The sequence below is a fragment of the Phyllostomus hastatus genome, unplaced genomic scaffold, assembly GCF_019186645.2.
Source record: "Phyllostomus hastatus isolate PE091 unplaced genomic scaffold, TTU_PhHast_1.1 phas_contig_86, whole genome shotgun sequence".
Taxonomy (NCBI): domain Eukaryota; kingdom Metazoa; phylum Chordata; class Mammalia; order Chiroptera; family Phyllostomidae; genus Phyllostomus; species Phyllostomus hastatus.
Genome location: NW_025333977.1, coordinates 96,885,515 through 96,912,560, shown reverse-complemented (window position 1 = coordinate 96,912,560; position 27,046 = coordinate 96,885,515). Strand labels below are relative to the sequence as shown.

Genomic DNA, 27,046 nt, shown 5'->3' with positions numbered 1-27,046 from the left:
GCTGTCCACTTGGTGCACAGACCCTGTGGTTTCCCAGGTAATACAGGCCAAAGTTAGCCCCTCTCTGTGTTTTTCCCCTGGCCACCCTGCCTGAGCTATAAAGCAGTATGAGTTGGCTGCTACTTGTGCTGGGCTTGGATTCCCAGGCAAAGCCAAGCTGTGAATCTAGGCTGGTTGCTGCTCAGTGCTGTGTCTGCGGCCACTTAACAAGAGGTATGGGTGCTGGGGACTGACTTAGACTGGCTGTTGCTTATTTGAAAGGTCATAGGAAGTTGTGTAACATGAGCCAAGATCAGCCATTCATATGGAAAAGCAGCTTGGGTGGGCCCATAAGTTGGGTGGGACAGAATCTCTGTGGATCTGGTTGGGGTTAGCAGTGTTAGCCAGATGGGTGTAGTGTCAGAGATGACACCAGCCTGACAGCTCTGTGAGGGAGGGTTCATAAAATGGACAGTGGCCTCTGCCTGCCTTTGTGTCTGAAAGAAAGCTGTCCCCCAGCTCTTGCCTTGATGCCAGACACTTCAGTTCCTCCCTGTACGCCACTGGTGCCTTTCAAGCTGCTACTCTGGTGCTGGAGCTCAGAGGGAGTGAGTCTGAATAACTCTGTGTGTAGGTTCATTAAGAGGAACTGCTTGGGACTCCAGAAGTTTCATCTACCAACTCAGTCCCTGCTGGTTTTGCAGCCAGGAATTATGGGGACTTTCTTCCTGAAATTGGAACCCTGGGCTGGGAGCCCTGGTTTGGAGCTGGGACTCCTGGATCCCAAGATATCCCTCCTGAATTTTTATCCTCCACTAAGTGGATGTGGGACTAGCCTGCTCCTCGTCTCCACCCCTCCTATGAGTCTGGATGAATGTGGTTTCTTTTATTTTGTAGTTGTGAGACTTTCATTCAACTTCATTGTTGACAGTTTGGAGTGATGGTGGTTCTATATTTTAGTTGTAATTTTGATGTGGTTGTGTGAGGAGGTGGGCCGTGTTTATCTATGCCACCATCATGACTGGACAAGGATAAACTTTCAGTAGTAGAGATCCTGGGTCAAAGATATATGTACTTCAAATTTTGATAAATACTTGCATATTAGTTATATCAATTATTATTCCCATTCCAGACTATTGGGCGTAAATGCCATCTCTTTTCTAGCTCTGTGATTTTCCTCTTCTGTAAAATGGGGAATATAAATATTTCTCTTTTAAGGTTGATATAATTGAGAGAATATATAAATGTTCTAATAAATTCTTGATAAATGGCAGCTGTTGCTTTTTTTTTTTTAAGATTTGTTATTTTTTAGAATGGAAGGGAGGGAGAAAGATGAGGAGAGAAACACTGAAATGTGAGAAACATCTACCTGTGGCAGAAACACCGGTTGGTTGCCTCTTGCATGCCCTGAACTGGGGACCTGGTCGTTAACCCAAGCATGACCCTGACCAGGAACCAAACTGGTGATCTTCAGTTTGCAGGACAACCCTCAAGCCACTGAGCCAAACCAGTCAGGGCTAGCTATTGCTTTTAATAACATAGGAAATGTGTATTTTCCTCAAACTTTAGCAATAATGAGTAACATTAATCATTAATGAGTAACATTATCATCTTTGCTAACACAAAGGGGAAAATGTGCCATTTTATCTTGATATTTGGGGATGTTGAACATCTTTTCATATATTTATTAGAATTTTGTGTTACTTTTTTAAAAAATTACTTTGTATTTTCCATGCTTGCTTTCAAAATTGGCTCTTTTTCTTTTTCATATTTAAGAATTTGTGTGTATTAGGAATATTCACTTTGTCCTAATATGTAAGCTTTTCCCTGCATTTTGTCATATTCAGTTAAACTTGTTTATGGCTCTTTTTTTAACCCTATAGATTTAAAAATATATTTTTAGATAGCCAACACCACCATTTTGTTTATGATTTCTGTCTTTCCCCACCCTGTTATATATTTGGTAATATATAAACATTACCAAATTTTTAATGTATAAACATTACCAAATTGTTTATATATAATTTTTTACCTACATTTCTCAAAATTTCTAATCCTTATGGAGTTACTTCATTATAAAATGAGATAGCTTTGTTTCCAATATTATAGCTAGGTGCCCTATTCCTTTCTTTCACTGATTTGAAATGTATCTTATATACTATATTTCTGTATACACTTAGACTACTTATAAACTGTGTGGTTCAGTCAAAATGTAGTTTATGTTTTTCAAAGATACTGTTTATTTATTTTTAGAGAGAGAGGAAGGGAGGGAGAAAGAGAGGGAGGAAAACATCTATGTGTTCAAGAAACAGGATCATTTGCCTCTCATGTACCTCCAGCTTGGGCCTGGCCCACAACCCAGGCATGTGCCCTGACCAGGAATCTACCAGAGACCTTCTAGTTTTCAGGCACTCAATCCACTGAGCCACACCAGCCAGGGAGGGCTATTTTATAATTTTTAATGTATAGGACAGATTTTTCTCCATTATTCTTTTTAATATTCTTTGTTTATTCTCTTAGGGAAACTTTGTAATCATAAGTATCCCTACTCCTTCAAAAAAAGATCCCATTTATATTTTGATTGAGGGTTTTCAGATTTCTTAAAATTAACAGTAAATCTGAATTTATTTTTAAAATCTCATGATTATAATTGTCATTTCAGTTGAGTCTATGTTATTCAGTAAGGGCATTTAAAATTTGTTTGTGGTACTTAGTACAAATGGGTGTTTTATTGAAAGATTTTTATAGTGTTTATTGATTCAGAGGCCAAAAGTTTTTACCACCCCAAAATTCAAAGGGATGTCATTTTCTCAATAATAGGAAAATGTATTGTTACCTGTACATATGGTAAAACCTGAATAATTGTTTCAAAGATGGTTCTCCTTAAGTTTATTCAAGGACTGTATATTATGTTTGAAAATTCAAAATACTTTTTTTAGTAAATATGTAGGGCAGACTATAAAGATTCTTTAATTATACTAGATAATGTACCTATTAAGCTGTGTCCATTTAAGTTCCTGGTTAATGTACATTTGTTTCAGTAGTGTTTCCCTTACTTGCTCACATTTAAGCAGAGAAAAAATAAATGAGACCCAGAACCTTGGAGGTCTTTTATTAAAAGTAGCAACTTGTTGGCCAAGGTTTAGAAATTATAATTCACATATCAAAAATAAGAAATCAGTTTTCAGAATGTCCTAAATTACTTGGCATAACTTGGCATAAGTTTTTAAAATTAATGTAACCAAATTAGTGACTGTTTCAGTGAAACCAAATATACAATAAGACTTTATAAATCATTAGTAAAACCTTTTAATGACTATGTATTTGCAGCTTTTAGATATGTGGGCATTATTTATCCATTTATAGAGAAAATTGAGGCTTTGAGAGTTAAGTCAAGTGATAGGAGAAAAAGAAACTAATATTCTGATGCCAAATGAACCAAGCACTTTTTTTTGGTGTTTTCCTGGGTTATCTTATTTTAAATAAATAGATAATTTTCTACAGTAACTATAATCAAGCAGTTCTACAGTATGTATGTAACCATATAATATGTCTCCATCTTATTAGTTCTTCCTGTTTTTTACTTTATTTTCTTTATTTAAATATGGTTGTTCACTTAGTTTTTATGTAATAAGAATGCCCCAACATTCTGCTCTTTATGAGCTGCTTTGCCCAGCTTCTTAGCTATCCATGGTTGATTATAATAATGATCTGAATCATCTCTTTATTTTTTAGATTCCTGAATTTGACAACCTGTACCTGGATATGAATGGAATTATACATCAGTGTTCCCATCCTAATGATGATGATGTTCACTTCAGAATTTCAGATGATAAAATCTTTACTGATATTTTTCACTACTTAGAAGTGTTGTTTCGCATTATTAAACCTAGAAAAGTGTTTTTTATGGCTGTTGATGGTGTGGCTCCTCGAGCAAAAATGAACCAGCAGCGTGGAAGGCGATTTAGGTAAAACATGGTTTCATTTTATAATACTGTTTGATTAATGAAATATATTATTTTAATGATAACTGACTTAGCACAGTGTATCTTCTGTTAATGTTTCTTTTCTGCCTAAATTTCCCCAGAAATGGAAATATACTTAAAACGTGACGTTTTATCAATTAAGTAAAACAAATGAGTAATCCAAGTGAGGTGTCACTTCTCAAAGCCTATGTTGGGTTGTATAAAGTTACTCTGTTTTTCTCTGGCATGTCAGCATTCAAACCTGTAGAGAATTTTTGTAAGTTTATTTGAGCCAAACTGACAATAATTGCTGGGAATGAGTAGAGATAATGCTCCAAAAAATGGCAGTTTAACACCTTATTTTATACATTCCAATCAAAAGAGGAAGTGTATGTGGGTTCCATGAAATCCACTGGTGATAGATTAGGGAGGTGGGAGGAAGCAAAGTGAGGAAAGCTCTAGAATTGGATAAAAAGTAAAATGATAGACACGTCTATTACATAAGTGGGTACAGGATAGTTAACATGATACCAATAACAGAGAGAGTTTGTGGTCTCCCCCTTGTGCAGTGCCTGTACTTTGAGGGGTCCTGAAAAAGGAAATATGACATTCCAGAGGTATGTTATCCTAGATGCTAAAAGACAACAAGACAGCCTTGTTAGGGTGGTCAGTGATGTGGGCTGTGAAGGAATTCACAAAGAGAAGAAGGTGCAGAGAGTAAAAATTTTTATTTTTACTTTCCTGTGAGAGGGAAAGGGCTAGGTGCGGAAAAATGCACTAGCCCTGAGGAGTTTCAGGGGCGTCCAACCTTTAGGCATCTGGGCCATGTTGGAAGAAGAGTTGTCTTGGGCCACACATTAAATAACACAAACACTAACAAAAACTGATGAGCAAAAAACATTTTAAGTAAACTTACGATTTTGTGTTGGGTCGCATTTATCTTGGGCAGCCATCTTGGGCAGCAAGTGGCCTGTGGGTCACCAGTTGGACACCCCTAGTAGGGCTTTGGACTTTTATCAAATAATGGGGTAGTTGTAGAGCAGGATATTTCACAGTTGGGCTGCAGTTTGTTTTGAAGTTACTTTGGGTGCAGGGTTTGGCCTGAGTTTTGTGGTCTCATATGTCCTGTTTCATAAGCTCCCAGTTCCCTAGAGCCTCTGCACCTTTAGGGAGCTTCCAGTAGTTTTCTAGTCTGGAGGATAAAGGCTCATAAAACAATTAGGGTCAGTCATGCTTTATGGTGTCCAGCCAGCTCTGGGAGACAGGGTCTGAGAAGGTGGTTTTTGTTCTATGAAGGCTCAGTTGAGGTAAAGATTGACCTTTGTCAGGGAAAAATTACCAGCCTGGGACACGACTACCTGCCGTGAACTGCTTTTAGTTAGAAAGTTTTAATTTCAGACCATCAAATGTGGTTACTTTAGGTCTCTAAGTTTGTAAGGCTGCCACGCAGTCCTTCCCTGAGCTTGTCAGGTTTTGCATGTGGCCCCTTTTCTTCCACAGCCACAAATTTTTCAAACATCTCCTTGATAATTTGCAAATGGTAGTGGTAGAGAAAGCTTTTTTGTAGTATGACTTGAGCTAGGACATTGCAGAATGAACTAATTGTTTTAATCAGAATATCACTGACATTTTACTTTAATTCTACATTTATTGAATGCCCAGTTTCTGGGCTAGATGCTGACTCTGAGCATGAGTACAGGGCAAGTGAGACTGGAAGGTTATTGATGGAGTATGAGAAGAGATTTGAGTTAGGACACTTGATGTACAGGGTGAAGCAAAAGTAGGTTTATAGTTGTGAGTACATGACAGTTTATTCTTGTATTAGTTTTTATTGTATTATTTTCCATACAAACAACTGTACTCCTACTTTTGTAGGTGTATTATCAGCCCCTATGAGTTGGGCAATAGAAGTAAACGGATGAGAAGAGGTTATTATACACACAGGGTTTTAAAGTCAAAATCCTGGACATGTGAAATATTTCAGAATAACAATAAGAGCATGTTGTGTAGTTGGTTTGAGTAACAGAAGTTAAGAGGATTATTAGAATTGAAGGAGAGAAACCCTGAGTTTCAGTGTATTTGATGGGTTTTGCAAATAAATCATTTCACCACAGTGGCATGTAAAGTAGTGGGAAGGGCACCTGTGAATCAAATGTGGAACTCGTCAAGGAACCTGAGAGTACCTTGGAGGCTAGCAGTGAGAATGAGGAGGATGGTCAAAAGTTCTAATGTAAATATCAGAAGAGCCCTGTCCAGGCAAAAGCTCAGTTGCAAAGCGATGCCAGATTTGTGGTTTCAATCCCCAGTCAGGGCACAGGCATAAATAAGTGGAATAGCAAATTGATACCTCTCTCTCTGTCTCTCTCTCTCTCTCTCTCACTCCCTCTCCCCCCCTCTCCCTCTCCCCCCTCCCCCCACTCACTTCTTTCTCAAATCAATAATTTAAAAAATTTAAAAATAAATTAAGTACCAAAAGACAAAAGATACTGAATATTAGAACCTTTGTAAAATCTTTGAAGAAAATGGCCATTTCTTATTAAAATTTAGATTCTCAAGAAGTACCCAAGGCTTATTTAACCTGAATCTCTAAATATTGGGTCCTGGAAACTGTTTTTACCAGACTCTTTTGGTATTTATTAAACTAGTTATCAGAAGCTACTGATAACTAGTATTGAGAAACGATTATACAAATAAGCCCATTGTGTCAGTCAGAATTTAGTTACAGGTAATAGAAACCTACCAATTTTAGGCAGAAAAGTTTATAATAGTGAGAGTTAGGTGCACATAAAAATTGTTGTAAGAGCCCTGGCTGGTATGGCTTAGTTGGTTGGAACATTGTCCCACAGACCAAAGAGTCATGGGTTCAATGCCTGGTCTGGGCACATACCTAGGTTGTGGGTTCGATCGCTGGTCAGGATATGTATGAGAAGGTGCCAGTTGATGTTTCGCTCCCTTTCTTCCACTCTCTAAAATCAATAAACATATCCTCTGGTGAGGATTTAAGAAAGAAAACAAAACAAAACAAAAAAAGAATGACTTCCAGAACACACCATACAATTGACTAACCAGTAGGTGGCACTGCTACTACCATTTTCAAGAAGGTGGAGTTCAGAGGCCCCCACCAGAACAGGTGGTTCCTGGAACCTATTCCTTTAGCTGTGATTCAGAGAGTAGCAAACTGACACCTGAGCTCTTGACTCCAATAATACATCACTTTAGTTAAAATCAGCAATCAAGAGGCTAATACTGCATCTGTATTTGTTAGCTCCACCTGTAATGGAATAACAGCTCCCCTGCATGGTGCTCTCAGCACCTACAAAGTTACTGAATTTTGAGATCTCTTTTTCTGTTGATGAAACACCCCCCACCCCCCAACTCCAGTGCCTCAGCTGTCATGCAGACTTTACCACACTTTTACCTTCCAAACCTTTTTGGAGGCATCTGACTAACAAAATGTAAGTCATATCTGGAAATTTAGTTGTGGGAAAGCCCAAGAGTTTAATTTTTTTTAAAGCTTTCCAACCTCTCCAGTACATGAAGACAAACTGGGAATGAAATGGATGCTGGGGGCCAATTCACCGTTACCACTGCAAGCATTTACTAAGTGCTATGCTGGCATTGAGTGCTCCCAGTGCTCCAGTCCTCCAGTTAGCTTTTTCTCATTCTCCACAGTGACTGTTCCTCCATTCATAATCTTTCCACATCTCTTACTCATTTTAAAATCTGCTGTCATCTGGCTTTCATCCCTGCCACTCCACTGAAGCCTACCAAGATTACAAATAAACTAAATCTAAAGATTAATTCTGAATTATATTATTTCATTTATCTGTGGTATTTTAACAAAGTTAACCTTTATTTCTTGAACTTCCTTTCCTTGAACCTCATGTAACCGCACACTCTCTGCACCTTCTTAGTATCCTTGTTGTCCTGTCTTCCTCTGCATTTTCTTAAATGTTGATGTTTTTTAAGGTTCTTTTCTGGATCCTAACTGATTGTATCCAATGACATCAATTACTGTGTCAATTCTGATGACTCCCAAATTTATCTTTCTGGTAGATAAGTCTCTCCAGAGCTCCATGTATATCCAAATGCCTGCTAAGTGTCTCCTTTTGGATACCACAGATATATTTCAGGCTTAACATGTTCAGAACTGATCTCATCTTTGCCTCAAAACTGTCTTCTGTTTTGTGTGTTTCAGTAAATGACAATGCCATGCATATGGCTGCTCAACTTTAAAGTCCAAGAGTAATTTGACTTCTGCCTCTTCCTCATTTCTCTATATTCAGTCTCTTAAAAATTTGTCATATTTAAGCCCTGGCCAGGTAAATTGGTTAGAGCATCATCCTGCTACTCCAAGGTTGTGGGTTTAGTCTCCCGTCAGAGCTCATACAAAAAGCAACCAATGAATGCATAAATAAGAGGAACAACAAATTGTTTCTTTCTCTCTCTCTGTCTCCCCCCTTCCTCTTTCTCAAATCAATTTAAAAAATTGTGATACCTATTATTTTCACTTTTACAGCTACTATCTCAGCCAAGGCCGCCATAATCTATGACCAAGATTACTTTAATAGTATTACCTTGTCCCTTTCTCAGACTTTCTGTTGTAACCATAATAAATACTATGGCTGTTTAATTTTTCTGTTTTGTTATATCCCAAGAACTGTCACATAATAACAAGAAGGAAGGGGAGAAGAAAAGAAAGAATGATTTTTATTGGAGAGATTACAAATGAGTTGATAACTTTAGAGTTTTTGTTACATTGAAGAGGTTGGTGAGAGAGGTGCAATATAAAAAAAAGTTTATCACAGAAATAGAATTGCACAGGGCACAGTAACAAGGCTGTTTTTAAATGTACACAAATCAGATCTTCTAACTTATGTATGTCTCTTAGCATGCTCGTGTGCCACAAGTGGGTTTTAGGGGAAACTGGATAGTAATTGAGATGCTTCTTTTTAAACCTATATCCATCTGACTCTAAAACTCATGTTCTTCCTAGTAAATCTAATTGCTGTAAAAATGAGATGATTTTACCAACTGATGTTGTCATTAATGTTATTAAGCTTTTACTTTAAATGTTTTGATGAAGAAATCTAAAAGTATACATTATAATTTTATAACTATTTTTATGTACTATTCTTAGAGATCAGGTTAAGAATGTACTTATTGTTTGATATTATTAAAAGTGCATGCAGGGTGGGGCAAAAGTAGGTTAACAGTTTGTATGGAAAATTACACAATAATTAATAATAATAATAGAAGAATAAACTCTGTTTCACATACAACCATGAAACTTTTTCCCCATTTTGTATAATGAAAGTTAAAGCTATACTTTGAGCTTGATTTTAGAATCAATTTGCTTTATACTTATGATAAGAAAGAATTACTTTATAAGTATTTGTAATGTTCTGTTAGTTTTATATTGTTCTACTTCTATAGCCCTTATCTGAAAATCTCAGTTCTTTAAATAAATTAAAACAAACAGTACTGAGGTTCATCTTTATCAGTTAGAATTTATTTCAAAACTTCTTTTGAACCTTAAAATTGATAGGTTGGTATTTTAGTTATAAAAGCATCTAAATAACAGTTTACTTTGTATAAAGATCTCTATTTTGTCTCAGAAAATATAAGGTATTTTCCCCTTTATCCTTTAAGGTCAGCAAAGGAGGCGGAAGACAAAATAAAAAAGGCAATAGAAAAAGGAGAAACTCTTCCTGCAGAGGCCAGATTTGATTCGAACTGTATTACACCAGGTAAATTCACTGAGAAAAAACTAAGAGATTAAAAATGGAAATTTTGAATTTTTTCAAATGTATCTTTTCTAGTCTCTATCTGTTTTGTCCTTAGGATTCCATTCACTTTATTTTCTTCAATTTTGTCTCCTCACGAGATAGTTTCGTTGCCTTGGTCATAAGTACTCCTATGAAGACCCACTGTAGGGAGTTACACAGTTGACAAGAGCAACTATAGAGTGGACTCTTCCAGATGCACAGAATTTCAGACCTAAAGGAACTTATAAGATTTGTCCTAATGTCACCATTTACTTATTTATAACGGAGTCAGAATTTTCTTTTATTTTTTAGTTTGTTTTTTATGTTTTTAATTATATTTTATTGGTTATGCTAGTATTCCCCCTTTGCCGCCCTACCCTGCACCTGCACTCCCTCAGGTAACCCTCCCACCATTGTTTATGTCCATGGGTCATACATATAAGTTCTTTGCTGTACTGTACTTTACATCCCCCTGACTATTCTTTAACTACCTATTTGTACTTCTTAATCCCCTCACCCCTTCACCCAGTCCCCCAAATACCCATCCCATCTAGCAACCATCAAAATGCTTTCCATATCCATGATTCTGTCTCTTCTTCTGTTTGCTTAGTTTGTTTTTTAGATTCAATTGTTGATAGGTATGTATTTATTGCCATTTTATTGTTAATAGTTTTGGTCTTTTTCTTAAATAAGTCCCTTTAATCTTTCATATAATAATGGTTTGGTGATGATGAACTCCTTTAGCTTTTTCTTGTCTGGGAAGCTCTGTATCTACCCTTCAGTTCTAAATGATGGCTTTGTTTAAATGATAACATTGGCTGTAGGTCCTGGCTTTTCATGATGTTGAATATTTCTTCCCAATCCCTGCTAGCCTGTAAAGTTTCTTTTCAAAAATCAGCTGCCAGTCTTATGGGAACTCCCCTGTAGGTAACTAATTCATTTTCTCTTGCTGCTTTTAAGATTCTCTCTTTATCTTTAACCTTTAGCATTTTAATTATGATGTGTCTTGGATTGGGCCTCTTTGCATCATCTTTTTTGGGACTCTGTGTTTCCAGGATTTGCATATCTATTTCCTTCACCAAATTAGGGAAGTTTTCTTTATTATTTTTTCAAATAGATTTCCAGTTGCTTGCTCTATCTCTTCTGCTGCTGCTCCTGGCTGTTGCTTGTTTGAGAGGATTTAGGATACTGAAGCATGGGTCAAGACCTGCCATTCATATGGAAAAGCAGCTTGGGTGGACCCATAAGTTGGGTGGGACACAGTTTCTGTGCATATCCTGGTTGGGCTATACAGAGTAGTTGGGTTCATGGAGACTTAGATATGGCACCAGTCTGCTGGCTCTCTGACTCAGCAGGGAGGGTTCATAAAAGGGACAGTGACCCCTGCCTGCCTTTGTGCCTGGGAGAAAGCTGCACTCCAGCTCTTGCCTTGATGCCAGACACTTCATTTCCTCCGTGTACATCACTTGGTGCCTTTTAAGCTGCAACCCTGGTGCTGGGGCTTGGAGGGTGTGAGTCTGAGTAAGTCTGTGACTGGGTTCATTAACAAGAACTGCTTGGGACTCCAGAAGTTTTATCTACCAACTCAGTCCCTGCTGGTTTTGCAGCCTGGAGTTATGGGGACTTTCTTCCTGAAACTGGAACCCTAGGCTGGGAGCCCTAGTTTGGAGTGGGGACTCCTAGATCCCCAGACATCCCTCCCAAATTTTTATCCACCACACGTGGATGTGGGACTAGCCTGCTCCTCATCTCCACCCCTCCTGTGAGTCTGGATGAATGTGATTTCTTTTATTTTGTAGTTGTGAGACTTCCATTCAACTTCATTTTTGACAGTGTGGAGTGATGCTTGTTCTCTATTTTAGTTGTAATTTTGATATGGTTGTGCAAGGAGTTGAGCTGTGTTTACCTGTGCCGCCATCTTGACCAGAAGTAGTTTTTTTTTATTGTAATTTGTTTCATTTCCATTTATTCCTGTAATTACGTTTTGCACCTCCACACACTCACCCCCTCCCCATGTTTTCTACACTTATCTGTGTCCATGAGTCCTTTTCCTTTTCTGCTTCATCCCTCCACTCCATAATACCCACCCCTTCCACTCCATAATACCCACCCATCCCCAAGAACTGTCAGCCTGCTCTCTATGAGTCTGTCTGTATATTGCTTGTTAGTTCAATTTGTTCATTAGATGCCACATATGAGTGAAATCATATGGTATCTGTCTTTCTCTGAGTGGCTTTTTTCACTTTGCATACATTTCTCCAGGTTCATCCATGCTGTTGCAAAGGGTAAATTTTTCTTCTTTTTTTATGGCAGAGTAGTATTCCATTGTGTAAATGTCCCATAGTTGTTTTATCCACTCAGCTACTGATGGGCTCTTGGGCTACTTCAGATCTTGGCTATTTTAAATAATGCCGCCATGCATGTTGGGTGCTTGTATTCTTCTGAATTAGTGTTTTGGGTTTTTAAGTTTTTTAGAAATTTGCACATTAATCCCTAATCAGATGTATCTGCAAATATGTTCTCAAATTCAGTGGGTGTCCTTTTGTTTTGTTGATGGTTCCCTTTGCTGTGCAAAAACTTTTTAGTTTGATGTAGTTGCATTTGTTTATTTTTCCTTGTGTCCCTTGCCTGAAGAGATATATCAGAAAAGATAGTATTACAAGCAATGTCTGAGATTTTTTGCTGCTGTTTTCTTCTGGGATTCTTATGGTTTTGCATCTAACATTTAGGTCTTCAATCCATTTTGAATTTATTCTTGTATATGGTATAGGAAGGTGGTCTTCATTTTTCTGCACATAACTATCTAATTTGTCAACACCATTTATTGAATAAACTGCCTTTAGCTCATTGTATGTGCTTGCTCCCCTGTCAAATATTAATTGACTATAAAACTGTGGGTTGACTTCTGGGCTGTCTATTCCGTTTCATTGATCTGTGTGTCTGTTTTTGTGCCAGTACCATGATATTTTGATTATGATGGCCTTACAGTATAGTTTGCTTTTAGGCAGCATGATTCCTTCAAGTTTGTTCTTCTTTCTCAAGATTGCTGTGGCTATTCAGGTTCTTTTGTGGTTCCACATACATTTTTGAAGTATTTGTTCTAGTACTGTGAAATACATCCTTGGTATCTTGATAGGAATTGTGTTCAATCTATAGATTGCTTTGGTTAGTGTGGATATTTTAATGATGTTTATTCTTTCTATCCATTAGCATGGTTTATGCTTCCATGTTATTTGTATCTTCAGTTTCTTCAGTGTATTATAATTTATGAATACATGTCTTTTATATTCTTGGTTACATTTATTCCTAGGTATTTTATTCTTTTTGACACAATAGTGAATGCAGTTGATTTCTGGATGTTAATTTTGTATCCTCTGGTTTTACTTCATTTTATTTATCAGTCTGGTAGTTTCTTGGTGGAATCATGAGGGTTCTCAATGTACAGTATCATATCATCTGCACATAATGACAATTTTACTTCTTCCTTTCCAATTTGGGTGCTTTTTATTTCTTCTTGTTTGATTGTTATGGCTAGGACTTCCAGTACTATGTTGAATAGGAATGGTGAAAGCAGAGAGGCATGTCTTTTCTGATCTTGTTCACCTGCTGTGACTATATTTCTGTCAATTTTTCCCTTTATATCCATCAAGATTTGCTTTAATATTTATGTGCTCCTATGTTGGGTGTATAAATGTTTACTAGGGTTATATCCTCTTGTTGGATTATTGCTTTTATCATTATGTAGGATCATTATGTAGTATCCTTCTTTATCTCTTAACTATAGCTTGCTTTTTTAAAAAAGATGTTATTTATTTTTAGAGAGAGGGTAAGGGAAGGAGAAAGAAGGAAAGAAACATTCATGTATGGTTGCCTCTCATGTCCCCTTCTGGGGACCTGGCCTGCAACCCAGGCACGTGCCCTGACTGGGAATTGAACCAGCAACCCTTCGTTTCACAGGCTGACACACAGTTCACTGAGCCACACCAGCCAGGGCTATAACCTTGGTTTTAAAGTTTATTTTGTCAGGTAAAAGTATTGCTACCCCAGCTCTTTTTTCCTTTCCATTTTCATGAAAATCCCTTTACTTTTACTCTGTTGTATTTTTTGTTCTGAGGATGGTCTCTTGAAGACAGCATATATGTGGGTCTTGTTTCTTATCCAGTCAGCTACCTTATGTCTTTCTATTGAATCATTTAAGCCATTTACATGTAAAGTGATTATGATAGATAATGTATTTATTGCCATTTTATTATTTAACTATTTTCTTCTGTTCTCTTTTTTTATCTTCCTCTTTCCTTAAAGCAAGCCCTTTAACATTTGTTGCAATATTGGTTTGGTGGTAACAAACTCCTTTAGCTTTCTCTTGTCTGGGAAACTCTTTATTTCTTCTTCAATTTTAAATAATAGCCTTGCTGGGTAAATCAGCCTTGATTGTAGGCCCTTGTTTTTCACCAGCCCTTATGGCCTGAGGTGTTCCTGTTGAGAAGTCAGAAGACAGTCCAATGGGAAATCCCTTGTAGGTAATCAACTGCTTTTCTCTGTGGCTTTTAAGATTCTCCTCTTGTCTTTAAGCCTTGCTATTTTAACTATGAAGTGTCTTGGTGTAGGCTTCTTTGGGTCCCTCTTGTTTGGGACTCCATGCACTTCTTGGGCTTGTGTATCTTTTTTCTTCACCAGGTTAGAGATGTTTTTGGTCATTATGTCTTCAAATATGTTCTCTATCCCTTGTTCTCTCTCTTCTCCTTCTGATACCCCCAGGATGTGGATGTTGTTACACTTCATGCTGTCTTAAAGGTCCCTTAAACTATCCTGATTTTTTTTTCATCTCTCTGATTGAGTTGGTTTTTTTTTAACCTTGTCTTTCAAATTGCTAATTTAATCTTCTGCTTCATCCAACTTACAGTTTATTTCTTCTAGTGTGTTACTTTTTAAATATTTCAGATACTGAATTCTTTATTTCTGTCTCATCCTTTTTTGTAGTTTCTTTTTTTTTTCATGCTGCTGAGCATCTATAATCTTTGAACACTATATCTGATAAATTGCCTGCCTCCATTTAATTTAGCTCTTCTTCTTCAGAATTTTCTTGTTTTTTTATTTGACTATTTCTTTGCCTTCCCATTTTGGATGCCTCTTTGTGCTTGTTTCTGTATATTAGGTAGATCTGCAAAGATGTTGGTGTAGGCCTATGTCAGATGCTGTGACTGGCCCTTGGCAACCTCTTCGGAGCTGTCAGCAATCCACATCTTGTGGCTTTCTCTGCTGGGCCTGGGTGCCTGTAGAAGAAATGAAGCGGCACACCAAGGCTGGCTTTTACCAGCACCAGCCCAGAGAAGGGTCAGCTAAAGTCTCAAGGCTCCTAGAGATCTGCATTCATCTGCAGGCTGTCTATTAGGTTTAATCATTGAAGGAACCTCTATCTGTACTTGGCAGCAGCAGGGCTTAAACTCCACAGGGTGGAGCAAGAAAGATTCCTGTCAGTGGGGATGTTGTTTCCCCTCCAGGCTGGTGCCACATGGAGGGGTGTTGTCTGTCTAAGAAGCTATGGGGAATGACTCAGCACAGGGATCCTGGTGGCTGACCCTTCTTCAGCTCTCTCCCCAGAGCCTCCAACCCCAGAACCTCCTCACATGGCTATAGTCTACCCTGCCCTCCCTCTGCTGGAGCTCAGGGTAAGTAGCTGCAAATGAAATTTTGTGTGTCAGCCGTTTAAGAGTCTGTCTGGATCTCTAGCCATCTCTTTCTGTTGGACAGAAATCCTACTGCTTTTCACAGCCAGATGTTATTTGGGTTCTGGTGCTGTAGGCTGAGGACCTCAGCTTTGGTTTTAGATCCCACACTTCTTAGGGGGACACACCCCTGCCTGCTGAAATATCCCTCTGGAGGTTCAGCTGCCTCCCTTGGGAGCCCAGCCAGCCTTCTTATGCCTCGGCAATTCTGACAAGTCTCCTTGTGGTGATGTGGTTTCTTCCATAAGTCTTTGGTTATAAGGCTTCCCTCCACCTAGTCTTCATTTGATTATTCAGGATGATTTTTATATAATTTAGTTGTAATTCCAGTTTGGTCTTTGGAGGTGGTTAGTGTAGCTTCCACCTACTCCACTGCCATCTTCCAAAGCTGTCTGTCACCATTTATTGTATGAAAACTGACTCAGTGAGGTTGTGGCTCATCCAAGTTCATATAGCTAGCATTTTGTGTTTCAGATGAGAAACTTATTCTTTTAGTTCTGAGTGCTTACTATTCTACATCTCAAGGTAATTAACACTTGTGTGTGACTTTAGGTATAAATGAATTTATCAGTATTAAGATTAATTTTATATACAACAACATACTCTGTATTTCCTAGAGCTTTGTCTAATTATCATTATAATCCTTTGCTTTGGAAAATAATCTTAAGGTCTTACTTTCTCATGAATTCTCTACTAACTCTGATCATTTTTTTTTTCAGTAAGTACCCTAAATTGGTTATTAAGTCAAGCAATATGTTATCACATATGTTATCACATATTGCTTGACTTAATAACCAATTTAATCCTGATTATAGTTTAAGACTATTACTTTGGCTGTTGACCATCTGACCTTTTCATAAAACATAACCATGTAAACTTAGTTTCCAGATTAATAATAATTTTTCAGGTTCACAGTAGTAATAATAATAGTTGCCTTTGTTGATATTATTAATAGCAATTTGATTGAAGTTGTATGCCTTATAAAACAAAACTTCAGAATCCAACAGAGGTAATAGAAGATGGAGATTTATTAGAAAGTTGAAACTTTTCCCTTGTTTGAAAATATTTGAAGTATAGCCCTGAGATAATAGTAACATTCCTTCACTTTCCCTGTGTGACAGTAATTTAATTTTACTATAACCAGTGAAATTAGAAACAGTAATGATACCTGCTAAGGAAAAGTGGAATATTACTTGCTTTTCTAGATAAACAAGAAGCTTTTGATCTCCTCTGAAGATCTTAGTTAGCTATTAATTACCTGGACATCAAGATTCAATTTTATGTTGCCATTGGGACAGGAAAAAGTTTTTATTGTCTCTTTCAGATTAAACTTTTTAAAACTTGTTATTTATAGGGACTGAATTCATGGCCAGGTTACATGAACATCTGAAGTACTTTGTAAATATGAAAATTTCTACAGATAAGTCATGGCAAGGAGTCACCATCTATTTCTCAGGCCATGAGGTATTATCTTTCTTTTTAATTTAAAGAGTTATCCTTTAAAATGTAATATTCTACTGCATATCATATTACCCAAATTTTAAAAACCTTATATTTAGACTCCAGGAGAAGGAGAGCATAAAATCATGGAATTTATCAGATCTGAGAAAGCAAAGCCAGATCATGATCCAAACACCAGACACTGTCTTTATGGTTTAGATGCTGATTTGGTAAGTATAATGTTGGTTGTTGTTATAACCTTATGCCATGGTAGTTAAATATTTAACGTACTTATTCTTTTTTTTTTTTAAGATTTTATTTATTTATTTTTAGAGAGGGAAGGGAGGGAGATGAGAGAGAGAGAGAGAGAGAAAGAGAGAGAGAGAGAGAGAGAAACATCAATATGTGGTTGCTGAGAGAGAGAGAGATACATCAATATGTGGTTGCTGGGGGTTCTGGCCTGCAACCCAGGAATGTACCCTGGCTGGGAATCGAACCTGGGACACTTTGGTTCCCAGCCTGTGCTCAGTCCACTGAGCTATGCCAGCCAGGACTTGTGCTTATTCTTTATGTAAGAAGCTTTCTGGCTGTGGAAACAGATATTAGAGACGTAATAATAATTGCTACTACTGCCATTTCAAAAACAATTGAAAAATGAGCTTTTTTGCCAGATATTATGATCAATAGGTATCTGTAGTTATTATTCACACCTACCTGACCCTGATGCTATAAATGACATGCTGGGGTTAGGGTAGAGGGCCCTGTTTACCCTCATGCTTAATACCTGACTTTTAATATCACCTGATTTGATAACTCCATGACTCAAGTAATTTTACTAGGTTTCTTTTGACTTTTTATTGTGGAAGTTTTCAAACATAAAGAAAAATTGAGAAGATAGTATAATGACCTTTATTTATCTTAAATAATTTTCAGTTCCTATCCCTCACCATCTGTCTCCTTTCTCCTATTTCTCTGGATTCTTGAAGCACATCCCAGACTTTGTATCATTTAATCTATAAATTTTTCATAATGTTTCTCTAAAGAGGGTTACTAAAAAAATGCCATTGTTGAACACAAAACAGAAATTAACAATCACTGTTTAATATGTAAATAACCATTTGGTATTCTCATTTCCCTGATTGCTTCATAAATGCTTCATTTTTTTTTTTGTTTGTTTGAATCAGTACTGAAATAAAATGTATTATTCAACTTACTTTGGGGATTACAATACTAAGTGAGAAAGTTAAATGAAAATGCCCTTTTCTGTGTTTTCTGTTTTTACATGGTGGAGGTATCCTGGCCTCCAAAAGAGTCCTACTTTCTGCTATTAGAAAAGCTGCTGCTTTTAATTTGTTACCCATTCCCCCATGGCAAGTAGAAAGGTGTGGAAACCAAAAGAAGGTTTTGGGTTTTTTTGGTTGGGTTTGGGAAGAGTGTCTAAGGTCATGTGAGTGTCTAAGGTAAACATTTTTTGTCATAGAAAAATGTTCTCATTTTACCCCATTCATAACCTATAAATTGATCATATTTTGATATTTCTGTATTTAATTTGCTAACAGATTGTTTCATTTTAAAAAAATACTGTTTTCTGTATTTGTTATTTGATTGCTTTTGTGAACCTGATACTATAAAAAGTGAGAGAATACAAACAATTCTTAATTATTTTTCAACAGATTATGCTTGGATTAACAAGTCATGAAGCACATTTCTCCCTTTTAAGAGAAGAGGTTCGGTTTGGTGGCAAGAAGACACAAAGGTAAATCATGCTGTATATATCTTGGAAGACAAAACAATTTAAATTAAGAATATTAATCCGACATCTGGCCAAGATGGAGGCATAGGTAGACACACTGTGCCTCCTTGCACAACCAAGATAGAGACAACAACAATTTAGACACAATAACATCCAGAACTGACGGAAAATTGATCTGAATGGAAGTTGGACAACCGAGAAAATAGACATGTTCATCCACACCGGAGGGCATAGTTGGGAAGCCGGGCGCCGGTCAATGCGCAGAGAGCAAAGAGCAGAGAGCATTGGGACCGGGGGTGTGAGGCATCCGGGGCACGCAAGACTGCAGCGGGTAGACCCTGAACACGCAAGTGGCAGCTGGCAGACCCAGCAAGGCAGCAATTGTGAAGCAAGGCACTGCGTGCAACCCAGGATCACAGCGCTGGGAAATAGAGCCTTGGGGCACTGATTGAGGATACTATGGGGATTGAGGAGCAGGGAGGGACTCCTAGCCTCTCAGGACAGGTCCTTGGAGGGTCCCACAGCATGCACAAGCCCACCCACATGGGAATTGGCACCAGAGGGATCCAGTTTGCTTGGGGGAAGTAGCAAAAGGGACTGACGTCCCACGGAAAGTGAAGCAAGTGCTATTGTTCCCTCTCCGTTCCCATCCCCACATACAACGTCACAACCCAGCTACTGGGGTGTCCCGCCCTGGTGAACACCTAAGGATCTGCCCCTCACCATAATAGGTGCAACCAGACCAAAGTTAAACAAACAAAAAAGACGGCTCAAACAGAATTGAAAGCCCCACAACCAGTACTTTTAAGCGACCGAGAGATAGCCAACCTATCAGATGCACAGTTCAAAGCGCTGGTGATCAGGATGCTCACAGAATTGGTTGATTTTGGTCACAAATTAGATGAACAAATGAAGGCTACAATAAAATGAAGAAAAATGCACAGGGAATCAATAGTGATGGAATGAAAGCTGGGTCTCGCATCAATGGAGTGGATCACAAGGAAGAAAACAACATACAATCAGAAAAGAATGAAGAAATAAGAATTCAAAAAAAAATGAAAGGCTTAGGAACTTCCAGGACATCTTTAAACGTTCCAATATCCGAATTATAGGGGTACCAGAATGAGAAGAGGAAGAGCAACAAGTGGAAAACTTATTTGAACAAATAAGAAAGGAGAGCTTCCCCAATCTGACAAAGGAAATAGACTTCCAGGAAGTCCAGGAAGCTCAGAGAGTCCCAAAGAAGTTGGACCCAAGAAGAAACACACCAAGGGACATCATAATTACATTAACCAAGGTAAACATGAAGGAGAGAATCCTAGAAGCAGCAAGAGATAAGGAGACAGTTACCTACAAAGGAGTTCCCATCAGACTGTCAGCTGATTTCTCCAAAGAGACCTTTCAGACAAGAACGGGCTGGGAAGAAGTATTCCAAGTCATAAAAGGCAAGGACCTACATCCAAGATTGCTCTATCCAGCACAGCTTTCATTTAGAATGGAAGGGCAGATAAAGTGCTTCCCAGATAAGGTCAAGTTAAAGGAGTTCATCATCACCAAGCCCTTATTTTATGAAATGTTAAAGGGACTTATCTAAGAAACAGAAGATAAAAAACATGTATAGTAAAATGACAGCATACTCACAATTATTAACAACCACACCTAAAACAAAAACAAAAACAAACTAAGCAAACAACTAGAACAGGAACAGAACCACAGAAATGGAGATCACATGGAGGGTTAGCAACAGGGGAGTGGGAGCAGGAGTTGTGGGGGGGAAGGTACAGAGAATAAGTAGCATAGATGGTAGGTAGAAAATAGACAGGGGGAGGGCAAGAATAGTATGGGAAATGTAGAAGCTAAAGAACTTATGACACATGGACATGAACTAAAGGGGGGGAATGTGGGTGGGAGAGGTTATGCAGGGTGGAGGGGAATGAAGGGGGGGTAATGGGACAACTGTAATAGCATAATCAATAAAATGTATTTAAATAAAAATAAAAAATAATCCTTGGTGTTTTGTTAGGGACGGCATTGAGTCTGTATATTCTTTTCAGGTGCTGTTTATATCTTGATATTGTCTTCTAGTCCGTTAGCATGTTGGTGTCTACTTTCTTCCAGCAAAATTTTGTAGTTTCAGTGTACAAGTCTTTTGATTCATTTTTTCCTTTTTGGTATGTACCATGCTGCACATTACATCCCCAGGACTTCTTTAACCTATAATTGAATTTGTAGCCTTTGGCCACCTGCACTCATTTTGCTCCCTGCCTCCCCCCTCCACCTCGGGGCATCATCAGTCTGTTCTCTGTAACTCTGAATTTATTTTTTGCTTCTGGCTTTTTTTTCTTTTGTCTTCTTGGTGAAGTTTATGACTAAGTGTTTTATTCTTTTGGTTGGTATTGTAAGTGGAGTTGTTTCTTAATTTCCTTTTTGGAGTCTTTGTTGCTGCTGTGTTAGAACACTAATTTTTGTGTTTTGGTCTGCATCTAATGAACTCTTTTTTACTAGTAGCTCTTTGTGGATTCTGTGGGATTTTATATAGAGAGAATTTACTCCATTTGTAAATAGAGATAGTTTTACTTCTTCTTTTCCAATTTTGGATACCATTTATATGTTTTCTTGCCTTAGTGCCCTGGATAGGGCTTCTGAAATAACGTTAAATAGCTGTAGTGAAAATGGGCCCAGATCTTTAGTCTTTGTTCTTGATCTTTAGTCTTTGACTATTGAGTCATTTAGTATGATGTTAGCTGTGTGGTTGTTTTTTTTTATATAAATTCCCTTTATTATGGAAGTTTCCTTTTATTCCACTTTGCTGGGTATTTTTACCATGAAAAGGTGTTGAATTTTGACAATTTTTTTTCTGCGACACGATTGTGGGATGTTTTTTCCTTTGTTTGTTAATATGGTGTATTAACATCAATTTTTTCCTTATGTTGAATCATCTTTGCATTCCTGGGGTAAATCCCACTTGCTGTTGGTGTATAGTCCTTTTAATATACTATTGTTAGCTTGTATTCTTACTTGTAATTTGAGTACAGACGAACAGCCAGGAGTATAAGCCAAACCAGGGCAAGATAAGCAGTGACAGTAAAACCAGATACCAGGACCAGTAAGTAGAGACTCAATTGAATCTTTATGGGCATTTCATTCAGATGCTGGCGATTTGGGAAGATGGTGGGTTATGTACCCCCAAATTCTTCTCAACATCTCATTTCAGGTCAACCCTTTTTACAGGGAGAAGGAAAGAGTACGTAAGGGATTTAGAAGAAGGTGAATAGGATAAGAGTTGCCTTATCTCTTATTTGAGAGATAGTTTAGCTAGTATTTATCTAGCTAAATAGTAGCTAGAGTACTAACTACCTATGAAGGCAGTTTACCTAGTATTTATCTCTTGATCAACAATTCTTTATCTAACTTCCTGGAACACAATGGCTCAGATACCATCTCCATTGCTCATAGACCCCCCTCCTCCTTCCACCCCTTGGGGCAAAAAGGTTGATTTGCTTGTCAATCTCCTGGTGTCATGCATTCCAGTTCCTGGAATTATAGCTTTCCACATGCTACTAATCACTTAAGCCTGTCAACTATAACTGAAGCTAAAATCTTTAATTCTTGAGTTCCCTTTCCAATAGTTCCTCACCATTGAAGCCTTGGACTATACTGCAGTACATATAAAAGTATAAACTCAACTTATCTGTGTGCTGTCTGCTGGTGGACAGTCTTAAATGGGCCAGACCTCATGGTTTCTTACATCTACTGTGTGTTACTTAGGCTTTCTTCATTCTCAGAATCCTTCCACAGAAAGCATAATGTAAGCTAATTATTTTTAAATTTATGCTGTATGTATTGTAATTGCAGTTATATTTTATCTTTACATTACCCTGCAGCTTACATGTAAATTGTATGCGTTGAATACAAAAATTGTCTTCTAATGATAAGTTTTATTTTAAGTCTTGCTACATTTTTAAGTTTGAACCTTAAAAACATAATTAACTCTAAATATATATATATATAATTAACTCTGTGTTGATCATCTGACTAATTACAGGGTATGTGCACCAGAAGAAACCACATTTCACCTCTTACACTTGTCTTTAATGAGGGAATATATTGACTATGAGTTTTCAGTGTTAAAAGTAAGTATTAACTATATCTGTGGACCAAAGATGTGTATGCAGAAAGTTGCATAGGACTTGACTTTTTTTTTCCCATTTTACTCTAGGACAAGATCACATTTAAATATGATATTGAAAGGATAATAGATGATTGGATTTTGATGGGATTTCTTGTTGGCAATGATTTTATCCCTCATCTACCTCATTTACATATTAATCATGATGCACTGCCTCTTCTTTATGGAACATATATTAATATCCTGCCAGAACTTGGAGGTAAATAAAGTTTAATATTCATTTGTGGCTACTTTAACTTAGCACTTAGCTAACTCTAAAAATGTCACTCAGGTCATTAGATTATTACTTGCACAACTAAAGTAGGAAAAAATTAGGGGTTTCTTTTGATTTAAGGCTCCAAACTATAAGGTTACAGTTTTCAATAGCTCATAAGCTAAGAAAATAGCCAGAATTATGCAGTCTCATTTATTGATACCTAATTAATCTCTGCCTTTAATTGTTTAAGAAACTCAGTAGATGTTGTTTTCACGTACGTTCTTTCATATTTAAACATAGAAATTCAGTTTTTCTGAATGGGTCGGCATTAGAATATTTAATATGAAGGAAAGATTTTTCAGTTAAAATAGGAAATTCACAAACAGTGGCGATACTGAAGAAAACAACAGAATAGCAGGATATTAGTCCTTTTCTTCTCAAGGTAACATATCAAATGATTACATTCTAGACCATGTTTAATTTAAATAACTGTTATAATATATTGGAAATGTGGGAGGACTATTATTATGTGAACCTGGAATTTCTTATATTTTGCTTCAGATAATATTTATTGTATATTATTGTAACAGCAAGTTCATAGAAACTAGAGCCAGTTACATGTAATCCAGTACAGTGTTTTTCTGATTAATAGAGTGTAACATTCAACATTTTGTAAAAAGACATTTGTTGAATTGTTTAGAAAAACTTCCAGCTTTTAGTCCAAATTTAGATGTTATTTCTTTTAGGTTATATTAATGAAAGTGGGCATCTCAACTTACCTCGATTTGAGAAATACCTTGTGAAATTATCAGATGTAAGTAACCAAAAGTTTTTGTTTTCCTGTCTCAGGGTTGTTGTAAGTGGTCACTTAGCAATTACATAAAAGCAGAAGAAGAATTTTTTGTAATTATTATCCTATTGGTCATTCTATATAAATAAATTTACATAAATTATATTTATTTGCTTTTTATTTGTAATTTTCAGAGTAGTAGAGAAGGTCTCCATGTGCATAAAAAACTACATTCTTTGATTTCCTATACCCCAGAAGTAGTCCATGTTAAAAGTTTGATTAGTATTCTTCCATACATACCTAAATGATTTTTAAATGAATTTAAATATTTCTGTTCAGTTTGATCGGGAGCACTTCAGTGAAGTTTTTGTGGACCTAAAGTGGTTTGAAAGCAAAGTTGGTAACAAGTACCTCAATGAAGCGGCGGGTGTTGCAGCAGAAGAAGCCAAGAACTACAAGGAAAAGAAAAAATCAAAGGTGTTCATTTTTTTAGGTGTCCTTTCATTTTTTTACCTGTAAAGGTAAAACTGATATTCCTTGTATCTCATTTTCTTTCTTATGATTTTGGGGTTGCTTCATTTCATTTTCATTTCTTCTTCTGTACATACATTTTAAAAATTGTTTTGGTTTCTCTTTTTCTATTAGATCCTGTGATTTAAATCTAATCTTTAAAAATCAATTGCTTATTTTATCCTTGAAGAAGAACATTGTGTTTCCTTTGCTCTCCTATTCTTTAAGATTTTACTTATTTATTTTTAGAGAGGGGAAGGGAAGGAAGAAAGAGAGGGAGAGAAACATCAGTGTGTGGTTGCCTCTTGAGTACCCTCTACTGCAGGTCTGGCCAGCAACCTAGACATGTGCCCCCAGTGGGAATTGAACCACCTTTGGTTCACAGGCTAGCACTCAGTCCACTGAGCAACACCAGCCACGGCTTCTCTCCTATTATTTTAAAAGTGTAGAAAACATTTCTAAATATAAGAGCCCAGAAATGAGTTATCTTTTTTTATTTTAATTAATTATTTCTTAAATTTATATTGTTTTATTGTTGTTCAATTACAGTTGTCTGTATTTTATCCCCACCCCTCCCCACCAATTAGTTATCTTTTTTTTTATTTATTGGGGTGACACTGGTTAACAAAATTACACAATTTCAAGTGGACAATTCTATAGTACATCATCTGTACACTGCATTGTGTGTTCACCACCCCAGGTCAAGTCTCCTTCCATCACCATTTATCTCCCCATACCCTCCTCCATTTTCCCCTCCCCATACCCTCCTCCATTTTCCCCTCCCCCAGCAGAAGGAAATTCTTTACTTTAATTGTTTTTCCAGTGCAGTTTTCTGCTTTTTACCCCCATTCCAGCCCAACCCCCCCAGCTTTCCCCACCTCCCTCCTGTTTCCACTCCCCCCCTTTCTGTTGTCCATGTGTCTTTTATACTTGTTCCTGCAAACCCTTCCCCTTTTTCCCTGAAACTCCCTCCCCTCTCCCCTCTGGTCACTGTCAGCCTGTTCTCAATTTTAGCGTCTTTGGTTATATTTTGCATGAATGTTTGTTTTGTTGATTAGGTTGCTGTTAAAGGTGAGATCATATGGTATTTGTCTTTCACCGCCTGGCTTATTTCGCTTAGCATAATGCTCTCCAGTTCCACCCATGCTGATGCAAAGGGTAGGAGCTCCTTCTTTCTTTCTGCTACATAGAATTCCATTGTGTAAATGTATCATAGTTTTTTCATCCATTCATTTACTGATGGGCACTTAGGTTGCTTCTAGCACTTGGCTCTTGTAAATTGTGCTGCTATGAACACTGGGGTGCATAGGTGCTTTTGGATTGGTGTTTCAGGGTTCTTAGGATATAATCCTAGCAGTGGAATTGCCAAGTCAAAAGGCAGATCCATTTTTAGTTTCTGAGAAAATTCCATACTGTTTTCCATAGTGGTGGTACCAGTCTGCATTCCTACCAACAGTGCATTAGGGTTCCCTTTTTTCCATAACCTCTCCAACACATGTGTGTTGTTTTGTTTATGACGTCCATTCTGATCAGTGTGAAGAGGTATCTCACTGTGGTTTTAATTTGCATCTCTCTGATAGCTAGTGATACTGAACATCTTTTCACGTGTCTCTGGATCCTCTGTATGTCCTCCTTGGAGAAATGTCTGTTCAAGTCCTTTGCCCGTATTTTAATTGGGTTGCTTGTCTTCTTAGAGTGGAGTCGTGTGAGTTCTTTATATATTTTGGAGATCAAACCCTTGTCTGAGGCATTACTGGCAAATATGTTTTCCCATACAGTTGGTTCTCTTTTCATTTTAATGCTGTTTTCTTAACGTGTGCAGAAGTGTTGTATTTTGATGAGATCCCATTTGTTTATTCTTTCCTTTATGTCCCCTTCTCTAGGGGACATATCAGTAAAAATGTTGCTGTGTGAAATATCTGAGATTTTCCTGCCTATGTTCTCCTCTAGGACTTTAATGGTGTCACAACTTATATTTAAATCTTTTGTCCACCTTGAATTTATTTCTGTGTATGGTATAAGTTGGTGGTCGAGTTTCATTTTTTTGCATGTAGCTGTCCAGCTCTCCCAACACCTTTGTTGAAGAGGCTATTTTTACTCCGTTTTATGTTGCTGTCCCCTTTGACAAATATTAATTGACGGTAGAGACTTGGGTTTATTTCTGGCCTCTGTGTTCTGTTCCATTGGTCTGTCTGTACGTTTTCCAGAAACTTTTTGACTTCTTCCCTAAGTTCATTCTTGACCCATTCATTGTTTAATAGCATGCTATTCAATCTCCATGATTTTGAGTGTTGTGAGTGTTTTCCCTTGGGGTTGGTTTCTAGTTTCAGTCCCTGGTGGTTGGAGAAAATGCTTGATACAATTTCACTTTTCTTGAATTTGTTGAGGCTTGTTTTGTGTCGTATCATGTGGTCTATCTTTGAAAATATTCCATGTGCATTTGAAAAGAATGTGTGTTTTTGCTTCTTTGGGATGATAGGCTCTCTATTTATACATATCAGTTAAGTCCATTTCATTTAGGACATTGTTCAGTGCCACAATATCTTTGTTGATAATTTGCTTGGAAGACTTCTCCATTTTCGACAGTGGGGTGTTGAAATCCCGTACTATAATTGTGTTGCTGTCAGTATCTTTCTTGAACTTCTCCAAGATTTTCTTTATGTCTTTTGGGTGCTCCTATGTTGTGTGCATATATATTTACAATGTTTATGTCTTCTTGGTGGATTCTTC

At 37.3% G+C, this 27,046-nt stretch overlaps 1 protein-coding gene across 3 annotated transcripts in view; it reads left to right on the top strand.

Moving 5' to 3' along the window:
• The window catches only part of XRN1 (5'-3' exoribonuclease 1), a 161,142-nt gene that overhangs the window by 10,450 nt on the left and 123,646 nt on the right, over nucleotides 1-27,046 (top strand). For all 3 annotated transcript variants that reach the window (XM_045851055.1, XM_045851056.1, XM_045851057.1), the window contains exons 2-10: nucleotides 3,715-3,947; nucleotides 9,597-9,694; nucleotides 16,793-16,902; nucleotides 16,998-17,108; nucleotides 18,552-18,634; nucleotides 22,677-22,764; nucleotides 22,851-23,019; nucleotides 23,763-23,830; nucleotides 24,146-24,283. In XM_045851055.1, coding sequence (XP_045707011.1) covers nucleotides 3,715-3,947; nucleotides 9,597-9,694; nucleotides 16,793-16,902; nucleotides 16,998-17,108; nucleotides 18,552-18,634; nucleotides 22,677-22,764; nucleotides 22,851-23,019; nucleotides 23,763-23,830; nucleotides 24,146-24,283 — 1,098 coding nt within the window. The remainder of the gene's footprint in view (nucleotides 1-3,714; nucleotides 3,948-9,596; nucleotides 9,695-16,792; nucleotides 16,903-16,997; nucleotides 17,109-18,551; nucleotides 18,635-22,676; nucleotides 22,765-22,850; nucleotides 23,020-23,762; nucleotides 23,831-24,145; nucleotides 24,284-27,046) is intronic.